General features: G+C 38.8%; 1 protein-coding gene across 1 annotated transcript in view; it reads right to left on the bottom strand.

Moving 5' to 3' along the window:
- The window catches only part of DACH1 (dachshund family transcription factor 1), a 416,939-nt gene that overhangs the window by 81,386 nt on the left and 309,335 nt on the right, over positions 1 to 26,218 (bottom strand). The window contains exons 6-7 of the mRNA XM_075563567.1: positions 16,288 to 16,423; positions 11,819 to 11,953 (exon numbers count right to left, since the gene is read on the bottom strand). Of these exons, the coding sequence (XP_075419682.1) occupies positions 11,819 to 11,953; positions 16,288 to 16,423 (271 nt within the window). The remainder of the gene's footprint in view (positions 1 to 11,818; positions 11,954 to 16,287; positions 16,424 to 26,218) is intronic.

Genomic DNA, 26,218 nt, shown 5'->3' with positions numbered 1-26,218 from the left:
AGAGAAGAGGGTGGGCAATGGAGGCCTGGTATTGGGACCTCTCCCAGACCACATCTGATGCCCCGCTCCCTGGCCTCCTTTCTGGTTATGAGGCACGGATAACTAGAAGTGAAGGTAGGCTGAAAGCATTTCTTGGAGTTAGTCTAGAGAATTTTGAACCCACAGGGCACAAAACACCAGCTAGGTGCTGGTGAGACTCAGGCCTGGGGAGTTGAGAGCCACGCTGCGAGTACTGGGTGACAGGGAAAAGCTGCAGGGGCAGTCAGTGAGCAGGCTCAGCTTCTCACTTAAGGCTTTGACCAGCTTTCGGAGGTCCATGATGAGTTTACCTGGCCCCAGGTGGTCTGGAAGGAGGACAGTGGAAAGTGGAGAGGTGAAGCATGTGGCTAACCCCCAGGAATTGGCAGGTTGGCAGTGAGGCGCACCAATACAAACCAACGTCCACATAGCTGGCTCCTAGTCAGAGCTACTGTGCGGACAGAGCACGGAACGCTGGCCCGTCTGTGCCAATCACACAATTGTTCTCATGGTTGAGCCCCTGGCTGCAGTGGGATGAGGAAGGGGCTGACATCAAGAAAGTGAATCCCTGGGGAGATCAAGTCTGAGTGTGCTACCAAGTGCGAATTAGGTTCACACTGCTCCTAGCCTCACGCATCACACAGCTAGAGATGGAATGAGCCCCGCCTTGTTCCCTCAGCATCCCATTGTTATGAAAAGAAATACAGTCATGTGACTGAGTAGAAGACTGCAGTTGTTTCTCCAGCCACAAGTTTAAGTGATGATGACTTTTGAGAAACCATAGAAAGCTGAATCATGTTAATATTTACTGGTAATTTCTGTGAACTGTATGTACTTCCTAAGAACTCATACATCGAAGATGCTTAAGTGCATTTGAGTGGAATTCATTACAAGTAAAACTACTATGATATAGTATTAATTATATTATTTTTAACATTTATATTAATAGAACTTAATTTAATTGCTTTACTTGTGATCCGATGAAATACATGTCTCTTTATCACAGAAAAATGATGACAAAATGCTACTGAGTTTAATAGGCTCCAAAGCACATTTATTTTGCAAATGGATGCCATTTTTGTTTTCCTTCACTGTCCCACTCAGAAGCCAGAGAGCCAGAAGTTAACTTCTGGTATCATTCATGGTTTCCACCGAATATTCGTTTAGGCCAAGGCCTACAGGCATCAAGTATCTCACTTATCTCGGGGGGATGTGAGAAGAATCACTGTACCCGCTACCTTCCAGATCCTGTGCTGGGCACCATGACATGACAGACCTTTGCCTCTGCCCTGGAAAAGCTTGGGCTAAGTGTAACCATGCAGGAACATATAAAAGTGGGGGGTTAAAAAGTTCATAGAATATTTACATTATCTTTTCATTCCATTTTTCCATGAACTTTTTAAAGAACTCTCAGTTATTTCAACGAGGAAAGGAAACAAGTCGTGGTCAGAGAATAGGCAGACAGGTGAAGTTTGAAAACGTGGACATTCACATGACGGGAAGGTCTGCAGTGTCTATGGGGCCGGATACATACACAGGAAAGCATACACACACACACACACATATGGATATACATATATACAAACATATCTGTTCAAACTGTACAAATCCAACACATGTGGTTGCTCACTATATCTACAGGCAGTGTTTCTGTTCCCATCAGTACAAAGAAATGTATAAATACAAGTGCTTGCTTAACTAAAATGTAATTCCCACTCTGTCCTTTCTCACCCAGGTAACCACCAATGCACTGTGGCCTCTCTCTTTACTTATTCTCATCTTCTCATAAAAGAAGGATGATAGAATATTTGTCCCTGTCCGCTTGGATTGTTCTTAGCACTATGCTCTCCGGGTCTGTCCATGTTATAACGTGTTTCATCGACTCATCATTCTTCTCATGGTTGTAAAATAATCCAATGTATGCATGGACCCCAATTTGCTTATCCATTCAGCCACTGATGGCCATCTCAGCTATTTCCATGTATGCGCTATTGTGAAGAAGGCAGCGATGAACATAGGAACATTATTTTTAAATCTCCAGGCTCACCTGGACCTATTAGTGGAATTGCTGGATCACAGGCTAGTTCCATTTCCAGCTCTTTGAATGGCACACCATTTTCCAGAGTGGCTGTATCATTTTACAGACCCACCAGATATATCAGGGATTCCAATCCCTCATACGCTGGCCAATGTATCTTGTTATCCATGGATTTGTTTTGTTTTGTCACTGCCAATTTAGACAGGGTAAGACGGCATCTCATTGAAGGCGTCGTGGTGCTATATCTAACAGGGAATGATGGTGAACATCTTTTCCAATGTTTGTCAAACGCTCCCCTATCTCCTTTTATGAAGGTCCCGTTTCCTGCCCTGTCCTTTATTCACTTGGTGACTGGGTTTTCTGTCTTTTGGTTGTTAATTTGTTACAGTTCTGACTACGTTTTATAGATTAGGATCTTACCTCATAAATCATTTCAGAGGATTTTCCTTCCCTGTAGGTTGCCTATTTAATCTTTCAGAAAGTCTTTTGATGATTATGTGCTTAGTTTTTATGTGTTTCCACTTATCTGTGTTGTCTATTCCTATTCGTGCATTTGTTACATTTGTGAAACAATTTTCTCAATATTCATTCTTAACAGAATTTTATGGTTTTAAGTTTAATTTAGGTCTTTGATCAATTTCTAGTTAGTTTTTGTCTATGATGTGACATATGCACCCTGAATCATTTTTATGCAAATATATATCCAGTTTTTTCAGCTCCATTTATTAAAAAGAATGTTTCTGATCCAGTGAGCAGACTTTGAATCATTGTTCAAAATCACTTGCCATTAGATGGCTGGGTTTAATTCTGAGTTCCCAATTCTATTCCACTGGTCTATGTGTTTATCACTGAATGAACATCATGTCTTTTTTATTACAGTGCCTATGTAGTATGTTTTGATACAGGGGAAAGTAGAAACTATGCTTTCTTTTCATTTGATTTTGCGTTGGCTATTTGGGGTATAATTTCTTTCCCTATTAACTTGGTCAGTAGTTTTTCCATTTCACCTAAGAATGTGGTTGGGATTTGTAGCATAGGGTGTTCAATATGTGATTTTCCTCTCCTTGAGCATATTTAGCAATATAGGTCTCTAAAATGATCAATTTCCTGTGTGAGTCTGGCTCAGGGGAAGAATGCTCTCTTCGCGTTTTGTGCTTGGGCCTCTAATTCTTTGGTCATGTGTGTTTCTCACTCTTTTCTTGCTGCACTTGGGTCCTAGTGTTACCTTTTCTTTTCATTTTACTTGAAGTTTGTATTCTGCTCTTTGTGGACATAGGTAACCACCAGCCACTCCGTGGGAGAAAAATGTGGCAGCCACCTCCTCAGAGAATCACAGCCCTGGGCACCAGAGGAGGCAGCTCCACTCAGGCACAAATCTGCACAACCATTTAAAAGGGGGGTTTGTAGAAAAAATAGTTTCGAAAGGTGGATGTCAGAAATAAAATATTGAGCGAAAAACTAAATATAGCTAGTGTGCTTGCTACTTGACTGCCTTTTGTGTAATAGTCTCTACTCCATAACACTAACAGGAAAATCTTCAGATACCAGGATATCAAATATTGGAAATCTTTCGCACGGCTCACAAGCAGACGATATCACAAAAGAAATATTCCGTGCCACGAAGCAGATCCTTTTCCTGCCACTTCTCAAGGTAGTGTTACTGTTAAAATATCTGGTGTCCTGAAGGAGTTACCAATGAAAGGCAATATTTTCATCGTCCTTAGGAAAATAAATGAAGGGCGAAAGCCTCAACTACAGGGAATCAGAAATAAGTAAAATATATATATCAAATTCCCCAATTAAGGATTGCACGTGAAACTGCACTCAACGCAAGGAAACTTCCCGGAAATCTGCAGAAAGGACAGCAATGTAAAGACCACGGAGATGGCAGTTACATCGGAGAGTCCAACATTGTACACGGACACATTGTACGGGAGAGACAGGGAAGCGGGGTGTCGAGAGAGAGTGAATCTAATGACAGGTCTGCGCTTTCCATCATTGCTGCCTGCTGTACCACAGTTCAACTGAGGGAAAGATCGGCGGTGTTTTGAACATCCAGAAAGCTCTGGAGAACTTGGAACAGGTTGTGTAAAGGTTAGAGGTCAAAATTAAGTGGCCATAGTCTGGTCTGTGTTATACCTTTGCATGTCTTTGATAAACCCTGTATTTTATAAAGCCAACCTTAAAAATCTTAAAAGAATTTCTCTTTCCATAATATTGTGAATCTATTACTTCTTGATTAAGAAACCCCATGCTTACATTTATAGTATATTTTGTGCACTTGCATTAAACGTTCCCTTGGCTAAAAATTTATTACAGTTTTTTTGTTTTGTCTTGTTTTTTTTTAATGAAATTTTCTCTGAAATCACTCAGCAGTTAGTATTTCTGGATTCCAGTGCCAGTGAAACCACTGGCTACTTTCCTGATGAAATTAACTTAAAATTTTCCTCTAGTAAAATGGATTTACTACCTACCTAATAATAATGAACTATTAGAATGTGTAAAAATTACTGACAATTTAGATTTTACACTAAAGAAATCCTCAGAATGAGTGCATTTTTATATCTATTTAAGCTTCAATATTTTCTTAAAACCACTGCCTTTAAATGATTAAAAGTGGTAGTCATCAAATTTCAGGAGAAATTCTATCATAAAAATGACACATGTATAATTAATTTCTCTACAAATATCTCTAAATAACATCCCTTGTTTTAATACAGATATGCATAGTGAGAAAGTTACAAGGCTATCAGGAGGCACATGGTAAATGTGGCCATGAAAAAACCATTTTTAATTTAGTAGACTCTATAAATCTAGAGAGGCCATGAATAGTTACTATTAATTCAGTACAAATCAGTATGCTGAATCATAGATAAAAAGGAGGAAGAAAAGAAGAGAGAAAGAAATAGCAACATATAGCTAAAGACTTATTTTACTGATATCAAGATCTACTACAAATTTGATTATTTCTAAATTTGAACTCATAGGAGGAGTTAAGAGATAGTTTAACAGAACTAAGTATAACACTGTATTTTCTTTACTAAATATATGAAAATAATTTGGGAAATTATTGGGGTACAGTCAAGGTCTTTGCTCTGACAGAAAAGTCATTTAGAAAATTTCAAAGTGATAAGAAATATCATTAGCGATACAGGAAGATTTTATGTATATTCATGGTCAGAATGTTGAACTATGTTTCATATAAATGTTCCTTTTAAAGGTCAGATATTTCTACCTTTTGTCTTGCTATTAATTCTTAAAGAGCATAATCTTCATAGATGTTTTAACTCTCTCCTTCATCCTTTACACTCTTCGGATAATTCAGTTCAACGTAGTATACATTTGTAGATCACCTACTCTGTATAAAACACATGTAACTTACAGTTAACTCCAAGGAATTTCCAGGTAAGTAACTGAAGCTGACCAATACAGAAACCATTTCTACAAAGCAAGGCAGATGCTTTGAGGCTGTTGGGGCAGGAACATGGGAAAACAGAATTGAAAGCCCTAGATCAACCACATCTAATATATACGGAAACCTTTCCTGTAGACCAAACCACCATAAAAGGAAAAACAGAATTCATGAATAATAAGACTATAAACCTTTTGAGATGCCAACTTGCAATTGCACAGGAGGGCGCATAGGGGAGTAGTACTTCCTAAAAAAATAAATCTCAGTGGTGTTGATTGGACCCGCCACACCAGTCATGCGTTTGGTGATGTTCTCTTCTGTGCACCGCAGAATTTTTATGTTGGGCTCTCCTCTACACTATCCTAGGGTTCTGAAAGAGATTTAAGTCCCAATACGCTGAATTATATTGTATACAATCAATTACCTTCTTTCCTACGCATCTCAAGTGCGTCTAACTATATATTATCCCCAATCACTCCTCTGTCTGTTTGATGTACTGTCCGGACTTGCATGTTGTTGAGATGTTTGAAGATAACCCCATCTGGATGTCAGTCTCAGCAGGAACATCCATGGAGAATACATTTCAGAGGAGTTTCCAAACTAAGACAGACTTGGAAGAACAAACGGACTGCTGAGCTACCTCTGAAGAAATGTGACCACTGAAAACCTTATGAAGAGCCAGAGGATATGATCTCTAAGATCAATCTGTTAGACTGGTGACACTTAAAATATGACTAGGAAGTGCCCACTTCACAAGGTCAAGTTGAATATTGTGACAAAAATGGTTTCAAGTTTTCAGGGCCATGGTCTGTGGGTGAGCAAAAACTCAGCATGGAACCAATCAGCGGCATCCCTCATGATAGAAATGCTACTGTACGAAGTGTGAACTTAGAAACATTGGAATTTGTGGAGAATGACATGAAATACATAAAATTTGATATCCCAGTAAGTCTCCATGAGTTAAAATGAACTAGTATTGGCTACTTGAATCACATGGTCAGCGGTACTGGGAAACCGAAGAGAGCTGGTTTTTCATCAGAAAAAGAGCATTTCAAGATATAGTCTGAATACAGTGATGTCAGTGCCAAACTATCAATATATTTACTAGGAAGAGTAATCAATATGATTAATACCTGAATATATTCATCCAAACTAATACCAGTGATGAAAACATGGAAGACACAAAAGAAATCAGAAATTGCATAATGGAATTTTACAAGACAAATAATTTATTAATTGCTAACACACTTACCGGACAATATAAACAATAACTATACACACTGTCTCTGTGTAGAGATGATGGAGAAACCCAGTACCATCAGTCAGAAACACGGCCAGGTTCAAAGGGCAGAATAGATCATCCACTGGTAATGTGCAAGTTCAAGGTTGAAGCTGATAAAAATTAAAACAAGTCCACAAGAGCCAAATAAAACCCTGTTATATCTCATCTGATTTTGGACACCATCTCAAGAGCAGATTTGACACATGGAACAATAATGACCTAAAATCAGACTATCTTTGGGAAGAGATCAAGGATGTTATACATGAAGAAAAAATTCATTAAAAGAAGAGAAAGAATAAAAAACAAAGTAGAAGTCAGAAGAGGATCTGAAACCTACTTTTGATTGTAAAGTACTTAAACTGGTGGGGAAAATTATGAATGAAAAAAAGAAAAATACACTTAACATTTTTCAGGCTATAGGAACTGAAAACAAACCATGCCTTGAGTTGAAATAATGAAGGATGCTACGAGCAAGAGATTGGACCCTCTGAGGAAACGTCAGAGAAGGTAAAAGGAATATATAGATTCACTGCATAAAAAGAAGCAATGTTCCATCTTTTCAAGAGATAACCTTTGATTAGGAAGGGATGGTATTGAAAGAAGACTTCCAATATACACTTAGGCAGTGGAGAAAAATTAGATTTCCACAACCCTATCCACCCATTGAGATGTATCTACAAGCAGAGGGAACACTGGAAATGCTCACACATCTATGCCAATAAATTTGAAAATCAGCGACGTGGACCAATTCACTGAGAGACCAGATGTGTGGCTATTCCAAAGAAAGATGACCCAAGAGATGATGGAATAGTATCTTAATATCACACACAAGTAAGGTTTTCCTAAAGGAATTTTAAGAAACATTTGCAGCAGTACATCACAGGGAACTGCCTGAAATAAAAGCTTCGGAAGAAGACAGGATGCGGTATGAGATTGAGCTCGGTGGAGGGCAGGGAATATCAGAAAGATGTGTGCTTGTGTTTTGTGGGTTGTGCAAAAGAATTTGATTGTGTGGATCATAACAACTTATGGATATCATATGAAGAATGGAGCTCCAAACTCTACGTTCTGCTCAAAGGAAACCTGTACCAAGACCAAGACGCAGCTGTTAGAATATAAAACAAGGGAGATGGCATGAAGTTAAATGAGGAAAGATATGGGTCAAGGTCATGGTCGTTGGTCATACTTCTTCAACTGTCTGCTGTGTAAACGATATCAGGAACTGGAATTTAGGAAGCCCATGATATCACAATTGGTTGAAGGCCCTTTAACAGCTGTCATATCCAGAGGTTACAGCCTTGCTGGCAAACATAGAAACGTGAAACACTGATGTAGATCAAAGGCTCCAGCCTTCCATGTGGATTACACAGTAACAGCAATGCAACACAAATCCTTTCAACTACACCACTAAACAATGCCTCGATAAACAGATGGAAGAGTAAAGTTTTCATGGATTCCATTTACCATCAACACCCAGGACAGTCATTCCATAGCGAGGATGTCACCTCGAGGAACCAGAAGCAAACTCACTGACTGAGTTTGGGTCACCTTTGGGTTATTTTTGATCATGTACTGTATGGAAAAACTGGACAATGAATCAGGGACACCAAAGGAGAATGAATGTCTTTGTATACGCCACGGCCTGCCAGAGGAATAAACAAATCTGTCTTGGAAGGAGTGTAACCAGAAAGTTCCGTGTAAGTGAGCCTGGGGAGGATGCTCTCCTTGTCTGGACAGTCTATCAGAGGAGCGCAGTCCCCGGAAAAAGGCATCGTTCTTTGTAAAGCAGAGGGTCAGAGGAAACAAGAAGAATACTTTCGAGGAGATTGGCAGACACAGTGGTTATAACAAGAGGCTCAAAAACAAGGACTGGGAAGATGACTCTGGGGCCAGGAGTGTGTGCACCTGTCACTCACTGGGCCACGCTGAGTCAGGACCACATGATGGTGCTTTGAAAGATCAACTACAACATGCATTTTTCTGAGGAGAATTGCGGAACGTGTCAGTGAGATATTTTCCAGAAAGGCTTTATTCTCCTGCAGCATCCTGGTAAAGAAAAGCTGTGAGATTTATAATATTATGTTCCAAAATTATTACCTAAAACATGCATCTTTTATGTAGATTGATATTTTCTGACTCAAGTAATTTTTGAAATACTGCTATGCAGGAGTTTTTCTCTGAAGATAAAAAAAAATATTTCCAAAGGTATAGAAACCATAACACATATAACATCTACTGTGTTTCACTGAAGAAAGTCTTGTGGAACAATTTGAATTCAATTTTGTGACTTGGGATGCTGTGCATTGCTTATAAAAAACCATAAAAGACTCAAAGCCAAACGCACTGCCATTAAGTTGATTCTGACTCATTTTGATCCTGTAGGACAGGATAGGGCAGATTAGAACTGAAACGTGGGTGATGGGAAACAATGGTCGGTATTAGCTATGAAAACAATAATAATTTATATTTTATCAACGGTGGGAGGGTAGAGGGGAATGGGAAAAAGAGGATCTGATACCCAGGGCTCAAGTAGAACAAAAATGCTTTGGAAATGATGATGGCAACATACGCACAATAGTAAATGATACAATTGATGTATTGATTTCTGTAAGAGCCCCCAATAAAATGATTAAAAACAAAACAACAATAGAATCTTGCCTTTTGTGTTTCCAAGCCTGTAAAATAGGATGGGAGCAGGAAACCTGGCCTATCTACAGCAGAGCAGCTGAGGGCTTCAAATGACAGGGCTTATGGCTTCTATATGTACTGGTAACAGTAGATACCAAATTTAAAGGATTTTGGCTTTTTCCCTGCAAGGCTACCACTTCTCAAGTATGCCTACATTTTACCAGATATGACACCTTAAAAGGACTATTATTTTATTAATGGCTCTCCCTAAGGGAACCAGTGGGGATATTTCCATATTACATAGAAAAATATTTTGGTTAAGTATTTTCATTTTGTGTGTGTGAAAAATCTGGGTAGGAAAAAATGTGGTTACTCCTTAAAAAGTTATTATCTTAATAATTATTTCTCTGTGTGATTAATTATTTAAATATGCAATTTGGGCTATGTGGGTCTTGATGCTCTTATGGTATGTATTTATTTATTTTATTTTCTGACAGTTGAGTAATTGTGTCTCTGGAGTAAGTATAGCTTCCAAGGAATAATTATTACTCATATCACTCGTCATTTGATAATCATGTCTAAATAGATGGGCACAGTACTCATTCTATAATTATAAAATTTGAAAAATTTAAGCTGCTGATGGCTTATCCAAAGAAAATTGACTGGGCACCATGTGAAGGTGACCTTATTCTAACATGGATTTAAAAAAGAACAACACAAGGGTATATATTTATTTCTGAAGGACCTTCACTGTTACAGTAGTTAAAGTTTTAAAATACTTTAGTTATTTGGATGTAAAATACATTTTTATTATAGAAGAGCACCTGATGTCTTGCAAATAATAGTAAGCTACTAATTCAATAATTCTGCAACAATAAACCAAAGTTGAAAAAGAGGTGAAGGAGCTTCTATTTGCACCATTTAAAACTTAAAATTTAACAATACGTCTTTCCACATACCTGCGTAAATTTATACTAGGCCTAAAAAAATAGTTTTTTCCCCTGAGTTAGAGCATAATATATTCAGGAGTGTGTTGCTTAATGTCCGTAACATGTTCTATGAAATAGAATGTAATGCTTTGGGGACACTGCGTGAATACCACATGTACAGGCAGTTCCCATACAACTTGTAATTCAATGCCTACAAAACTTAATATATTAAAAATTTATGGGAGCCCACTGGACAAAGCCTGGACAGAGGAGGCTCGGCGTGAAAGGTATGTTGCTGGGTGGGAGACGGACTGCACAGACAATTGGATCAGGACTTCATGTACATGGCCAAACAGGACATGGTGCACATAAGTGGCAGAGAGAGGTGGCCAGGATGCCTAGTTGTGTGGGTGCTGGGAGCAAGTGTGACAGTGGTGGTCCTGGCTGCAGCTGCCCTGTGTGCAACAACGTCCTCATCATGTGCAGCCGCCCTATGTGCAACAACATCCTCATCATGTGCAGTCACCCTGTGTGCAACAACATCCTCATCATGTGCGGTCACCCTGTGTGTAGCAACGTCCTCATCATGTGCAGCCACCCTGTGTGCAACAACGTCCTCATCATGTGCAGCCGCCCTGTGTGCAGCAACGTCCTCATCATGGGCAGCCGCCCTGTGTGCAACAACGTCCTCATCATGGGCAGCCGCCCTGTGTGCAACAACATCCTCATCATGGGCAGTCACCCTGTGTGCAGCAACGTCCTCATCATGTGCAGTCACCCTGTGTGCAACAACGTCCTCATCATGTGCAGCCACCCTGTGTGCAGCAACGTCCTCATCATGTGTAGCCACCGTAAAGGAGAGCTGTTCTCTCTTTCACAAAACACCTTATGTAACCATTCATGTATATTTGGTTGGAGACTGTTTGATCAGACATGAAGTATCTGTATAACTTTATACTTCTATATAACTTTTCCTGTAGAAATGGGTTAACCCGAGATTTAAGAGATTGATGTAAGAAGATTTCATAGTCTTGCAAAAGTATTGTTCTCTCTTCAAGAATACATTTGAAATATCTAGGAATGCACTGCCAAGGAAGATTCTCTTCTATTCCATCATCAGTCCTGACCATGTGTCTTAATCTAAAAAAGAATGACGGTCATCTTACCCAAAGAATTGCTGGTCTACCCCACTAAGTAGCAACAACAACAACAAAAAAACCTGAGAGCATTGAGCAAGACAAGCAGCCGACCTTCAGGAACTCAGAGATAAGTAGGCCAACATTATCTTCTCCTATTAAGGTATCAGAAAGTAACTTTTTCCCTACCTGTTGCATCAAAGACAAGCAGATCTTCCTGCATGCCTCATCTCTGCGACTCTTAAATTGTAAGTAACACTGTCAGATTTAAAGTGTGTGAGTGCCATCTTATTAAAGGAAATAGAAATATGATTTTTAGTCACATCTAGTACATACAGTGAATAGGAAAAATGGAACCATATAATCATACATTACCTTTTTCAATATGCAACCTTTTTGACTCATGCCCCATCTCATGACCAGCCAGGTCTCCCTCTTTAGGGCCAGGAAGTACACTAGGCGATAAGCCCATCAGCATCTGGTTCATGGACAACCCATTCTGATGAACAGCTGTGAAGTCCAGAAAGAGAGAATAAACACAAACGCGCCATAACACACAGTGTTCCAATAAATTCATTAAACTCAAGAGCAAATAAAATATGATGGTCCAACTTTACAGCTATCTCAAAAATATATTGTGCAAATAAATAGCCCTGGTTCTTTTTGAGGAGAAGCAGGGGGAAAATTGAATTGATCTTTTATTGCTCATAAAATACGTTGTTTTTTTTTTTACTTTGGATTTTTCGGTTGTTTCTTTTCAACATCTGACATACTTCTGAATTTCCATACTACAAAAATCGTGATCAGTGATGAATTCAGACTTAAATTTAGGAATCAAACACGTCTTTTAGTCTATAGCTTTCCTTATTTCTGCAAGAATATAACCTTAATAGTAGAGTGCTCTTTAACACTATAGCATTAAAATATAATAAATAATATGCTAGTGGCGATTGAAGGCAAATAGAGTTTTCAAAGTGATAGTACATGATGCAAATTAAAGCAATAAATTCACTGTTTCAATCATCTAGTTTTATTCGAGTGATTAAAATACAAAAAGTTTCTTACATATTAAAGCACAGCTTTAAGTGTAGGGTTTAAACTCAACTTTGAATCTAAAAATACCAAAAATAGTATCTGTTAAATGGTGGAAGAAAATGTTCAAACTCTTGCATGAACTCTGGACCACCCGTCAGCTTTGAAACGATACCGTAGATGATTGGAACACACTACTTCTCAGCACAGGAATACATTTACTCCGACACCGAATGGACACCTCTGAATGGCATGATCTTAGTGGAAAGATTATTTTAAAGAAAAATAATTGCATGAAACACTACTGTCTCTGGCAAATACTAAAACTAAACTCACTGCCCCAGAGTCCATGCTGACTCACAGCAAGTCTTTGTGCGCTTCTGAGGCTGTAACCCTTGATGGAGTGGAGATCCAGGCTCTCTCCTGCTCTCGAAAACGGTGACCGCAATAGCATACCATGCTAGGAATCCCTTTCTGACGGGAACTACCATAGTTATCATCGTTTCATGGAAGAATCATTGGTGGAAGATTCTAGTATTAGTCAGTGAAGGCTTGAGGAAAATCAGAATAGTCTTTTTTTTTTAAAACAGAATAGTCTTAAGAAATGTCTCCACAAGGCAGTAACAACAAGGGTTAATCAATAAACTGACCTTATGAGAGGTCAACCTGGTAGAGCCCATGTTTAGAAAGTGGTACCATCTGCAGCCTTGCTACGGAAGAACTGTCCTACGCCTCCTGAGACGAGCACTGAGGACGCACTAGCTTAACCGTGGGATTTGTGCTCCACGGAATAATCGAAGTTGAATCAGAAGGAAATATCGTGGACTTGAAAGTGAGAGAGGTTCTATAGAATCAATGGTCTGGACGCCTCACAAAATGTGAGACCCTTAGAGACCAAAATGTCTGATGCCTTGGTCATGACGGAAGCAGCTTCAGGGGAGGCGACAGTCTGGGGAGGCTGCTTATCCTGGATTGGCTGCGGGACCGGAGGGGAAAACTCCGGTGTTGCAAAAAACAATAATGGAACATGGGGGATATTTGAATATGGTCTTTAAATACAGATAGAATATTCTACTGATGTGCACTTCTTTATTTTGATCATAAGACTATATGTGGTGGAGTCAGAAAAGCATGTGTTTGTATGTAAAAAAAGAAAGAAGTATTGAGAGAAAGAGGCATTATGTCTTTTCTGGGGTCACTGAGTGAAGGTATTGGAATTCCCGAGTCCGAACAGTTAATGTGCACGGTTGCTATGCACAGAAACACCTGGAAGGAAGGCACAGAGACCAACGTTCAGAAATTAGCTGGTGGAAACTATGACGCAGGCTCTACTTTGACACTGACCCCATGGGTCAGACGACACTTGAAGGTCAGTGGCAAGGGGGTATTATGCACCCTTACAAATATCTCGCTCTCTCTGAGATTGAGTAGAGGGGGGCCTCTAGATGATGAGTATGCAATCATTTTTTAATACTGTCTTAGAAACCTCTCTGTTACTCCAAAATCAATTAAAAATAATGTGTTTAAAATAAACATAGCAATAAATGTGCATGTTTGGCAGCATAAGGAGCTCCACTGGCCAGAGTGGTTAAATACATGTCTGACATGAACCTCGGGGAAAAGGCCACAGTGTGAACCCACCAGCTGATCCATGAGAGAAAGATGTGCTCATCTACGTCCATAGAGGTAGAGCCATAGATGTACAGTAGGGAGATGACGGTTCTACTCTCTTCTATACGATTGCTATGAATCAGAATAACTCGATAACGGATATCTAGGCATGAATGAATATATCAATGTGTGTTTCATCGGAACTATCATGATACTCTAAGCAGGCAAGATTTTCTTCTTTGCCTTTATAACAAAAAAATATTTTGAATTAAAATGCCTGAGAGTATAAACAATTTTCAAATCTTCTTTGACCTGTCCATTTATACTTCTACCTAAATACCATGAAAAAAATGCAATTATTCCTCTAGAAGCATATTGCCTTTTCCAGTGACAAAATTTCACAGAAAGCATTAGAAAGGGAGCCAATATACACGTTAAAATTCTGATCCTAGTGTCAGTATAGCAAAAAGCACTTGAAAAAGTGTTTCTTTTCCAGCCTCAGGAGTTATTTGTTTGGTAATGGCTTTCAAATGACATCTCTAGCTTAACGAATAAGCAGATTATATAATTCTTCATAAATTTAGGAAAATGTGTTTAACATAGGTATTTCTTTTAAAACTTTTATTTATATCAATATTATGCAAATTCAATATTTTTTTAAAACGAGTTTCCAGTAAGTGGCCATTCTCATTGTTTTTGAATTTTCAATTTCATAAGGTCCAGTCTAATGTTTAATTTCTTCACCCTGACAGGTTTACGTTAAAGCATTTAGTGTTCCCCAAACATTTGTTTGTAACTTAAGTTTACATTTGTTTGTACATCGAGTTCTTTGTAAAAAGATGATGTTTATACTGCAAGTATAGTTTCATATAATAATAAAGGGTGGAAAGAGTAAAATAAATGTAATTTCTCATCAGTCAAGATATTGACTTTAAATGTGTTTTCATTTTATTGTGGAAACAGTCTGGGGAAACATTTTATTGGGGAAACATTTATTGGGGAAACAATATAATTGTGTGAATGAGACTTGAACAGTATCAAATTTGGGACCATGAGTACTAGTATTAAATAGTCTGATAATGTGACCATGAAATAAAATACCTTACTAAAAATAGGAAGATTGGTATCGACCACATAAAGTTGGATTGGGCAAGTCTAATCACTGGTGGGGATAGGAGGGGCTGGCTTAGAAAGGCTCCAGAAGGCAGAGGTGCCATCTAGTGAGGCACGCCACTACCCCTGTGGGCAGTGCTGCGTCTGTGGTGAGACGGCATTCCAGTAGCCCTGAACCCAAGGCACAGGTGGTGATTCCTAGCCATGGCTTCCTTGTTTCCCATGCACTGAGCAGTTGTCCCGCAGGCTCTGTCTGCCCTGCTCTGACTCTACAGATTTCCCATTGTGGCAGAGTACCCTCGGACTTCTGTTTGCCTCAAATTGCAGGCCCAAATTTGTAAACGCTCAAGTTGCAAGGGCTATGGAAAACCAGGGCAGCTGATGAGGGGTAGAGGGTTAGGAGAGGGGTGTTACTTTGATGTACGTATATTCAACATATACAAATCTATTCATGATATCTAACATGGTATTCCCACAGCTTCCAAATCACATAAGTTCCTATTTCTCAGAAAGCATTGCGGATATGAAGCAAAAAATAACTATCTGATAATGATGAAAGTCACTGACTTTTATTTAGTCCAAACCTAAAACTTAGCCGGTGTTTTATATTCTTCATTGGTCATCCAAATGAGTAAGATCTATAAAGATGAAAGCATTGTTTTGAATGTCATCTCTGCTCCTTACTTGTGGTGAATCTCTTAGCCCATACAACACTGAATTTTAAAACTCAGTGTGGTAGAATGAGCAGGACTATTCCCGAGCAGTACATCGAGACACGGGCTCATTAAGAGCTCTAGGTGTGTACCTCAGAAACTCATTAGAAGGTTACTGACTTTCAGTTACTGTTTCAGAGCTCAAGTCTTTATGTGTGGCATCAAAGAGGAGGGAGGTTATATCAGAACCTGTTAATGCGGCATCATACCTCATGATATTGCAAACTGGGAACATAATTTTGAGAGATGGCTATTGCCAGAGCGCTCCAGAGCATGATACATCTGAGATCTATTTGGAATGAAGGCATTTTGATTAGAAAAGCCAGCTGCACCTAATAAAGTTTAAAATGGTGACAAGTAAAGTATGAGACCTACGGATTCTGTCAGAAGAGCTCTCGGTCCGTGCAGGGGAGCTGGACACGCTGCTGCTGCGGTGAGATGATGGGTGGCTGCCAGGCCTCCGGCCCTCCTCCAGAGACGGGGCGGGGGAGGGACTGTCGGGCACGCGCTCCTGTGACACCGAGGGGGCACGGTGGAAAGAAGAGAGGCAAATAAGTAGGTTGGACCTTTCTTTAGTGAATCTTGATTTTCTTAATACTATAAAAATGTAAAAGCAAAAAAAAAAAAGAGATGCCATTATTTCTTCAGCAATTAACCATATGAGGAGACATCTTTTATTGCTCAGGAGCCTGGAGTTCTGTAGTGAGCATCCATGTAGTAATAACAAGGGCTGATGCACCATTTGGAGGAAAAGGAAAAGCAAAGAAAACAACAACAACAACAACAAAATCAACACAACAACACAATTCCCTCCAAATTGGAATCTACTAGGTAACAACAATCGCAATTAATTGAATCAAGCAAGTGTCAATTCTAGATAATCATCGATTTAAAGGAATCTTTACATATGTTCTCTTGCTTCCCCGAATGTGTAAGGCTCATTTAGCGCCCAAGTTACCAGTGTGACCGACCATCAGAAGGACACCAGTGGAGTTGTTCACAGCATTTCATCGCGGCTCTGGACAAACTCCAGTGGCCACATTTTAAAGTATCACGGAAATCCAATATTACTTCACATTAGAATACTTTTCTTTAATTCTAATAATTGCCAGAATCCCTACACATTGCAATCTCCGATTCAAACACACATGTGTAGTAGAGGGAAAGTGATGACATACATCTCAATCGTGTCCAGGTAAATGTGTTATTCTAGTTTTGGGTTTTGTAATGTATTCAGATTCCATTCCATACCTCCACCACTGACTGACCTCCCATCTTTCTTACTGGACCCATGTGCAGTGACCTGGGTAAATGCCTGCACTGAACGCTTAGAAATGGACTGAGAGTTTAATAAAGAAAACATTAACATTTTGTCCATTTTGTGCAATCAGGAGCACATAGACATAGACGCAGACCTTGAAAAAATGTATCTCTTCACTAATGAATAAGTATTCAGAAAGGTCAAAGGAAATTCCTTGTTAGGACGTAAAGGCTTACATCATACTCTCTACCGGTTCACTATACACATTTAAAGACTGAACAGTGAACCATTCTTAAGATCATTGCTCATTTCACATGTGTGTTTGTTTTTAATGTCCATTGTAATCCACAGCATGTTGGCCTACATAAACAGAGGAATCGAATTGACTCTCCGAACTGAGCTTCAGTATGAGACGAATGTGAAAATCTTGACGACTCATGTGCTAGAGTGGAAATCAGGCCAAAGACACCATGCTCCCAGTGAGAAGTATATAAAACGAGGCTTTGCTTCTAGAGGTTCTTCTTGCCCACTTAAGTTCATGACCTCACTCCACAGAAGATTTCTCTGGAAAGTTCTTAAACCAGAGGTTCTGGTGCACTGAGTCAGATGGAGCACTGTACCAGAGCTTCCATGTTGGGCACCGGGCCTTGCAAACGGGTATGGTTGGCAGTGGCGGATAGCCCCAGATCCATTTGCAGAGTTCTCACATTGAGTGCTTTCTGATTTCTAACTAAAAGTGGCACTGAGTCAGTTCCCTGGTGGTGAGGTTAGTCTTTCCCCAGACAGAATGCCTCAGGGAGTGGATTGTCTCCACCTCTCTCAGGCCCACCTAGGGAGGGGGCCTCTTTCTTAGAAACTTGCCTGGGTGTGTCCTTGTTGTAGGTCACCATCCTGCAGGTGGGGCAGGGGGCCCACAGCCATGAGTCATGCCCATCAATCTTTCCCTGACTACCTTTGTAGGAGGCCTGGATCAACCATGAAAGCTCTTCTATCTAACAATATATGTGTCCCAAGTAAGGGCCCATTCCGGCTACTGCAGTTCTGCCTAACACCGTGATGCCACCAATCATATGTTTGTGAGTTTCCTTGCTCCTTTTTGAAGTCTGGTATCTAAGTGAACCTTTGGATGCCATTTAACCCGGATCTAAAGGCTTCCCGTGCCCGGGTGATGTGTCTGTGTATTTGTGTTATCTTTGTCTCTTGTAAGACTTTAAAAAGTTCTCCTTAAAAGTTCTCCTATATTTGAGATGGGGGTCTCCTTTGTACCGTATACTGTCATGTATAAGCCGAGTTTTTCAGCACACTTTTAAAGCAGTTTTTGTGGTAAAATTAGATGCCTCGGCTGATATGCGGGTTGCCTTATACTTGCGTCTATAAGGTAACTGAAAAGAGAACCCAGGATTCTCCAAGCTTGGAAGTGTCCCCATAGGTGATTCTAATGTGCTTCCAAGATTGAGCACCACTTCCCCAGCCTGCCTCACCCCCAATTAACATTGCAACTCTGCACTGTCAGTAAACATCTTCAGCAGATACGCTGGGGCTCCAGTTTTAAAGAGCATGACAAGTAAGATTAAAACACCACCCTCCAAAATACAGCAAAGATATCTCCCACACACACAACCTTCAACTAAACCATCAAGTTTCAGTGCATAGTAGAGTCTTACTGTACCCTTGAATTTTAGGAACCTGTCAGACTGATCTAGGGAATAAGGGCCACAAAGAGACATATATTGCCAATATTATTTATTCCAAATGACATAAATCAGACAGATAAAATGTGATTACTCCACAGAGCAACCAAATGACCTGGATTTATAAGACACCAACTTGTCTATGATTTAGAAGAACAGAGAATGCACATCAGGATGCCAAAAGTTATGCATTCTCTTCCCGTTATAATTTAAAAGCAACTAAGGCCATAGGCTGTTTTTGTCTTTTTTCTTTATTCAGCCCTACCCTGAGTGATGAAATGACTTGATTTCACTGCACTACCTTGACTTCAACTCATGGCAGCCCCGTATGTGTGAGGCAGTTTCACACACAGCTGACAAGAAGTTTGCCATCACACACACAAAAACAATCGTGGCCTGCCTAGCAATCACAGATTGAATTCTGCTTTACTGTTGCTGTTTATGCACACTTGTGGAGTTGGAATTTTTACAACTGTACAATAGAAACCCTGTTATTCTTCGTGACTGCATCCAGCTGTGCTGTAGAGGAATGCGAGGCAGGTTGTATTCATGATCACAGAAGCACGCAAGAGTACAATCATAATGTCCTGAAATGTTGAGGAGGAGGCACGCAGTTTATTCATAAAATATGTCTAACATCAACAGCTCGATTACAAATAAATATAATATTTGTAAAAGAATATTGCCACATATATTTTAGGATAAATTTTATGTGGACAGTTTTTTAAATGTATTCAAATACTTTATTATGCTTCTGGTGAAAGTTTACATGGAGAATAGGATTCCCATTTAACAATTTCCTGCACAGCCTCTTCCATGACATGGCTTTCATTTTTCATAATGTAACAACATTCTTTTTTCTGTTCTTTTTGTTTCTGTTTCCATTTTTCTCACTTCCCTGGCCCTCTTTGGAGTCTCATCTTTGTTTTAAGATAAACGCTGACCGTTTGGTTTCATGATCGATTATTTCAGGAAGCACGGTATTCCCAGGTGGCATTGTTGATTTTATAATCAAATCTATTATTTGGATTAAAGGTGACTGCAACATAGTGAATAATTTAATATGACTCTTTTAGCCACGGATATTGTTACTCCCACCCAATGACCTTCATTTTCCTGATGGATCGAGGTAAGAAGGTGGGCAAGAGACTGACTGAATTACACTAGAGTTCAGCTGTCCCAGGCCTCCCTGTAGGTGGTGTCCTCACTGCCACCGAGTGAATGCTGACTCGGAGTGACCTAGAGGACAAGGTGGAACTGCCCCTGTGGGTTGCTGAGATGGTAACTCTTAAGGGAGTAGAAAACCCAGTAGGTAGAAAATCAGTCATTCCAGAATTAGCAAGGAGGAAACTTTACTATCAGCAAGAGAAAAGAGTCCCGCGATGTGAGTGGCTTGTTTGTTTGGCCCCTGAGAGCCCTAGGCATGGAGCCTTCTTGATCTCAGGGACACCTTTGATACCAGAGGAAAGCTCCAGAAGCCAGAGCCAGAGCAGAAGACAGAGCAGTGGACTTCCCAGGCCACAGAACGAGTAAAGCCGCCTGCTTTGGGCAGGAGCCTGGCCTGTAGAGTGGGATGCTTTTGGACACTTAATTGGGGGAAGTGGGTTTGCTGATTCATGGAGCTTGAACAGAGTGTCTCCAGGTTGAGGCTAATGGAGTGGCATGCCCTTTGGACCCTAAAAGCCTTTTGTAAAATGCCCAAGCAGTGTAAAGGCCAGGCCAAAATGCTGGGGCCTGGCTGCAGGCACGACAAAGAAGAAATGATCCTAATAATCCACTCACTGATACTTTTAAAAAACTCTGAAAATAATGCAATGAACTAAACAAACTAGACTAAAAAAGTGATTAAAATCAGAAAGTAAAAGGCATTTTTAAAGCAAAATTTTAAGACATATAAAATAGGGCTAAAATTATAATCTTTCTTTCGCCTACTTCTTACTTCAATTGCTGCATTATATTTAAGAACAAAGGCTTTAAGGAAAATATTTAATACTTTTATTTAAAGAAAATATTTTAATGTATGCAAACTTTTAGTGATTTAAAAGCTTTAGTATTCAATTGAAACATTTTATAAATTGAGACACAACATATTCAGTCATTTCACTAAATGTATAATTTCAATCTTTAGAACATGATGTATTGTTCTTTGAGGAATTTCATTAGAGTAAAATCCATTGAGCAAGTAAGATTTGAATACATCGTTACACAATAAATTAATTTATTTCAACAGCTTAATTCTTTTATCATATTTATATGCTTTCCTTCCCAGAGTATGCTATAAGATGGAGAACAATGGAGACAATAAAGAATTGCTTAGAAGAGAATTTCATAATTATTACTGAAACACAATAGATAATGAGTCTGATTCAGACAGAAGAGTGAAGCAGTTCAACGTCTGCAGGGAAACTCTGTAAACTGGATTTATCATTTCATTTGTGCAATACCCTTTAACCTCCAGGATGGGCCTGAAGTAGGACAGAGAGGAAGAACATTTAATTTAATACTTCAACACACTGCTTTATAGTCCTGCATCATAACTCCACTAATCGATAAAACGCAGTCTTTGCAATGTTCCATCTTTATAAAACTAGCCACAATAATAAGTGGAAATTTAAGAGGAATACTCTCTCACTGTAAAAAAAAAACATGTGGGGGGGTGTCATTCTAATAACCCAGGTAACAGAATAACAATAAAGGAAAGCTGCATTGATTGCCTCTGGGTACAACAAAATTATTGGTCTTTAGGATAATTCAAAATCAAAGGTGGAATTAAAAACCCTGGGCTCAAAGTTCTAAAATAAAATGTATAGAATACTCAGTAGTAAGTACATATGATGAATTAAATTTTATTTACTTTGTTACCTCAACTTCCCTCTCTACACCATAAAAAATATTTTCTTAAGAGTAAATTCAAATATAACATATTTCCACAGATTAGTCTATTCAGTTTTCATTTACTTCTCTATCTCTAAAATTTTTTCCATTTTATAAAATGCGTTGCCATTAGTGATTCACTCATTTTATATGCTAGTGAAGAGGAAATAAGGAGTTTTCTAGCATTAAGTTATCCGAATAAAACTCTTCATGTCCAAAACTGAGGACATGACCAGAATCTTTTTAAACAGCCAGAACTTCTGCGTTTTAGGACAAGTCAGACCTACTTGTTTGCATCAAGCAACTTCTTACTGAACACAGAAAATAGGGGGGGGGATTTTCAGAAGTTCCTATAAAAATAGAAAGTAAAGATTATGCAATTCTTCTACATAATTCTTTAAACCCCTTTGTAAGGTACTAAAGGTACCCTGGTGTAGTGGCTTATGCTTTGGTTTACTAACCTCAAGGTCAGGAGTTTGAAACCAACAGCTGCTCCAAGGGAAAGTTGAGGCTTCCTCCTACAGTCAACATGTATAGACTTATAAACCCACACAGTCCATTCTACTCGGTCCTTTAGGGTCACTATAGGGTTACTATGAACAGGAATCAGATCAATGGCAGTGAGTTTGTTGGTAGGTTGGTTGTTTGGTTGGTTGTTTGGTTGGTTGGTTGGTTGGTTGGTTGGTTGGTTGGTTGGTTGGTAGGTTGGTTGGTAGTTTGGTTGGTTGGTTGGTTGGTTGGTTGGTTGGTTGGTTGGTTGGTTGGTTTTGTAATGTACTGACATATAATCCTTGCCCCATGGAGCGTGCATTAAACACTAAGAAATGTTGTTAGGACAATCCAGAATGTGCTATTTGAATCCCCTTGATACACTCTTCTGGGAGAAATGACCATTCTTGAATTGGGAAAATCATAAAAAACCATGTTTCTAAAAGCCACAGAAAAATATATTCATGCTTTGCATCTGATAGTGGACAAGGCAGATATCATCAAGGCTCCGTCACTAAAAGTTCTAGACTGAAGCTCCCCCAAATACATTTACAGAGCTGTATTAATTTGTTTGTTTTGATGATGGTATTTGAAATATTAGTTTGGTCAATAATTCTGGAGCTGATAAGCCTCATAGATGTAAGTATAAACATGTTTAGTCTCTCACTAACTCTTTAAATTTATTCTATTGGTGGGTTAGGACTAGAGATTTTCCATCTGGATGGAAATTCAAGGACTCTCAAAAATTTCACATTAATCTTTGGTGGCATAAAGTTACATTATTGAGTTGCGAAATATTTTCCTGATTCAGACATAAGGATTCAAATTTATGCAATAATAAATACTATTTAAATAAAAAGCCCTGATGATAGCGTGGGTCAAGTGTTTGGCTGCTAGTCCAAACATTGGCCGTTCAAACCCACCAGCTACTCCATGGGAAAAAGATGAGGCTGTCTGCTCCTGTAAAATTTACAGTCTTAGAAAACCTACAGGGTTGATATCAGTCATAAGCAGCTCCGTGGTAGTGCTTTTAATTTTTTCTTTTGAGGGGTGGGAATCTACATTCAAAGGTAAGATTTCCATCTCGAAACTCAAGGCCAGAAGAAGTCGATGGAGTGATGAGAAATGCGGGGAGAGCTGCTAAGTTCAGTCATGGCCAGCAGTGCTGTGCATGGCCTCCACGCTCGGTGCACGGCCAATGTTTGAAGTTAACGCTGGCTTTTATATCATAAGGCATCTACCACTATGAACTTCTCATCTATAGTTCCCTTGATGTACCTATGTCACTCTCTATATTCCTCTTTGTCTTGAATTTTCCTGTCCGGGGCTTCATTAAGTTTATTCAAGTTGATTTGGGGTGAGGTAGGGGGCTCATAGGCAGTGTAACATTTGCTTGACTGTCTTTCGTGAGGCCAGCTGCCATTGACAAGTAAGGCCTTGATTCATTATCTCCCTGGACCTTGTAACCTGGTGGTAGTCTAAATATATCATTCCGTACTCATACAAGGTTTCTATAAAAAGAATCTCCCACGACTGATTTGATCATACTGAGGCACAATTTACATGGAAATGTCAGAAAAATTCTTGATTATTTTTCATCTACTATCCATTTGTTCACTAGAAGACAAAATCAAGAGAATTTTCCAATGGTGAACAACGTGTTGATGTTCTTAGTCTTTTTGTAACTCATAGATTTAAACATATGCGATTTACTTTGGTGCATGAGCTAGCTGTGTTTTATTAGTTTCTTTTTCCGCTTCGCATCTTTTCACCATTTCATGTTTTCCTAAGCCCAAGGAAAAATTACATGTGATTTTTTGATGTGGAATAAATCACAGATGAAAGTAATGCACAGACCCAGTATTATTTAATTTTGTCCAGAGAACAATTCATTCTGTAACTAAAAGTAAACATGAAGTTTATGGTATTGTTTCATTGTTCGACAAATTTAATCTACTCTGAAAATCAGGTCACTCTCTCCCGATGCTACATTCCATGCAAGTAAAGTTCTGTTTCCTGATGCTATTAGAACCAGCCTTGCAAAAAAGCATAATTTCTCTCCAAAAAAGGTGCTACCAAGATTCTTTACTTTGACAAAAAATAAAACAAAACAACAACAATAAAAAACATAAAATGGAAATATATATAAGTCGCATTTTCATGTTTTGTCCAATGTTTAATATCACTTTCTCTGGTTCCTTTTCATAATGTCTCATTTTTTCTCATATACTTTAATTCACAAGCAACACCTCCACAACTCCATTTTGGCAGAGTGAATTAACATATTTAAGTCTTATTCCTGTGTCAGATAAACTTATGTAATGTGGCATAGGAGAAGAGATACTTATTCAAAAATGTTGAAATTTTTTCATGTTGACAATTTTCTCAAGAGCAAATCCATATTATCCAGAGAAATATAAAAAAAACTTTTAAAAAAGACTAAAAAAATAAACATTTGGGTTTTTTAAAACAAAATATTCCTATACCATACACCAGAGAAATCTTGAAATATGAAAGCAAACTATTAACAAGTTTGTTAGGCATGTGTTTTAAGTTTTGAGAGGGAGAGCTTTAAAAGTAGCTGTACAAGAACAAAGGGGGCAAGGGGAGCAGGGAAATAATTGTTACTAGACAGGCTTAACCTTAATTCCCTGTAAAATTCTAAAACTTATTTTTAAGCAGGAGGTTATGCATATTTGGGGAGAAAGCAAAGGTTACGTAATATGATGAAAGTACTCAAGTGGACAAAAGATCTAAGGATTTTAAGAATCGTGGTTGAATCACTATGCCAGTCTGATGAGGTAGATCTCGCTACCAGCCTGGATGGACAGACAAGGAAGCAGATATTATGTAACTTGCCGGAGATCACAGGACTGAGGGGTTGTCCAACTGAGAGACGAATCCAAATTTCATCATCCAGATCCATACTTTAAAACATGCCTTATGGTGACTGTTTTATTTTCAACTTTACTTTTATATCAGTGAGCATCTTTTAAAATCAAAAATTGTTCCATCCTTGTGTGTGTATTTTATAAAAAGTGAGAAAAATATTGATTCACTCAGGGAGCCTGAGAGTTACTTGATGTATGGTACAAAGAAAGAATCAATTAGTAGAACATTTCAACCTATTAGAAATTCTGTAATGACAAAAGGAATTGATTTCTTGATTTATAGTGTTTACATTTTATACAGTAATTTCAGATAATACAAATAATATATCCTTTTAAAATCTGGAAATGGTACAAAGATGGCATAAATATCTAATATTATAGTCTGAAGTGTTACTATTCAGAATTATCTGAAGAGTTTAAATCAATAGACTGGAAACTAAATAACTTAATAGGGCTAAGTGTAAATCTCTAGTACAAGTATTGGGGAATAATGTTTACGTGCTAGAATCGTCATCTTCCATGCAGGAGATCCAGGTTCCACTCCAGGCCAAATTCCCACCCAGTTCAAATCAAGTAAAGGCTGTACCGATGTATCAATGGACATTTGCATATCTCTATGAAGCTGAAAAGGTTTCAACAGAGCTTCCAGATTAAGATGGACTAGAAAAGCCAAACAGTTTACTACAAAAAATCAGTGAAAAATCTATGGGTCACAACAACCTGGCCTACAATCCACCATGCATAGAACTGGGCAGTGAAGATTCATTCCATCGTGCATGGGGTAGTAGATAGCAAGAACACAACATAAGATGAAGGAGAATTACTCAAATAGAATTTCATGTCAAAAAGGCATGGAATTTACCGAGTCACACCCATTCAGTTATCAAAAAGTCTTATGAACTATAGGACTATGTATCTTTATAGACTGCTGCTCAAATATAGGTTTGTACAAATCCCCGTTTGATGATCTGTTCATTTCTAAAGCATTCATGTGGGGGAAGGGGGAGTCACTGAAAACAAACAAACATGGAAATGACGCATTCAAAGAGGTCAACTAAGAAGACTGGGGTCTGGAGAAAAGGAATTTCTTTGAGTACAAA

This window comes from Tenrec ecaudatus, chromosome 11 (genome assembly GCF_050624435.1).
Source record: "Tenrec ecaudatus isolate mTenEca1 chromosome 11, mTenEca1.hap1, whole genome shotgun sequence".
NCBI lineage: Eukaryota > Metazoa > Chordata > Mammalia > Afrosoricida > Tenrecidae > Tenrec > Tenrec ecaudatus.
Note: the sequence above shows the minus strand (reverse complement) of the source record. Positions and strands in the feature narration are given on the sequence as shown.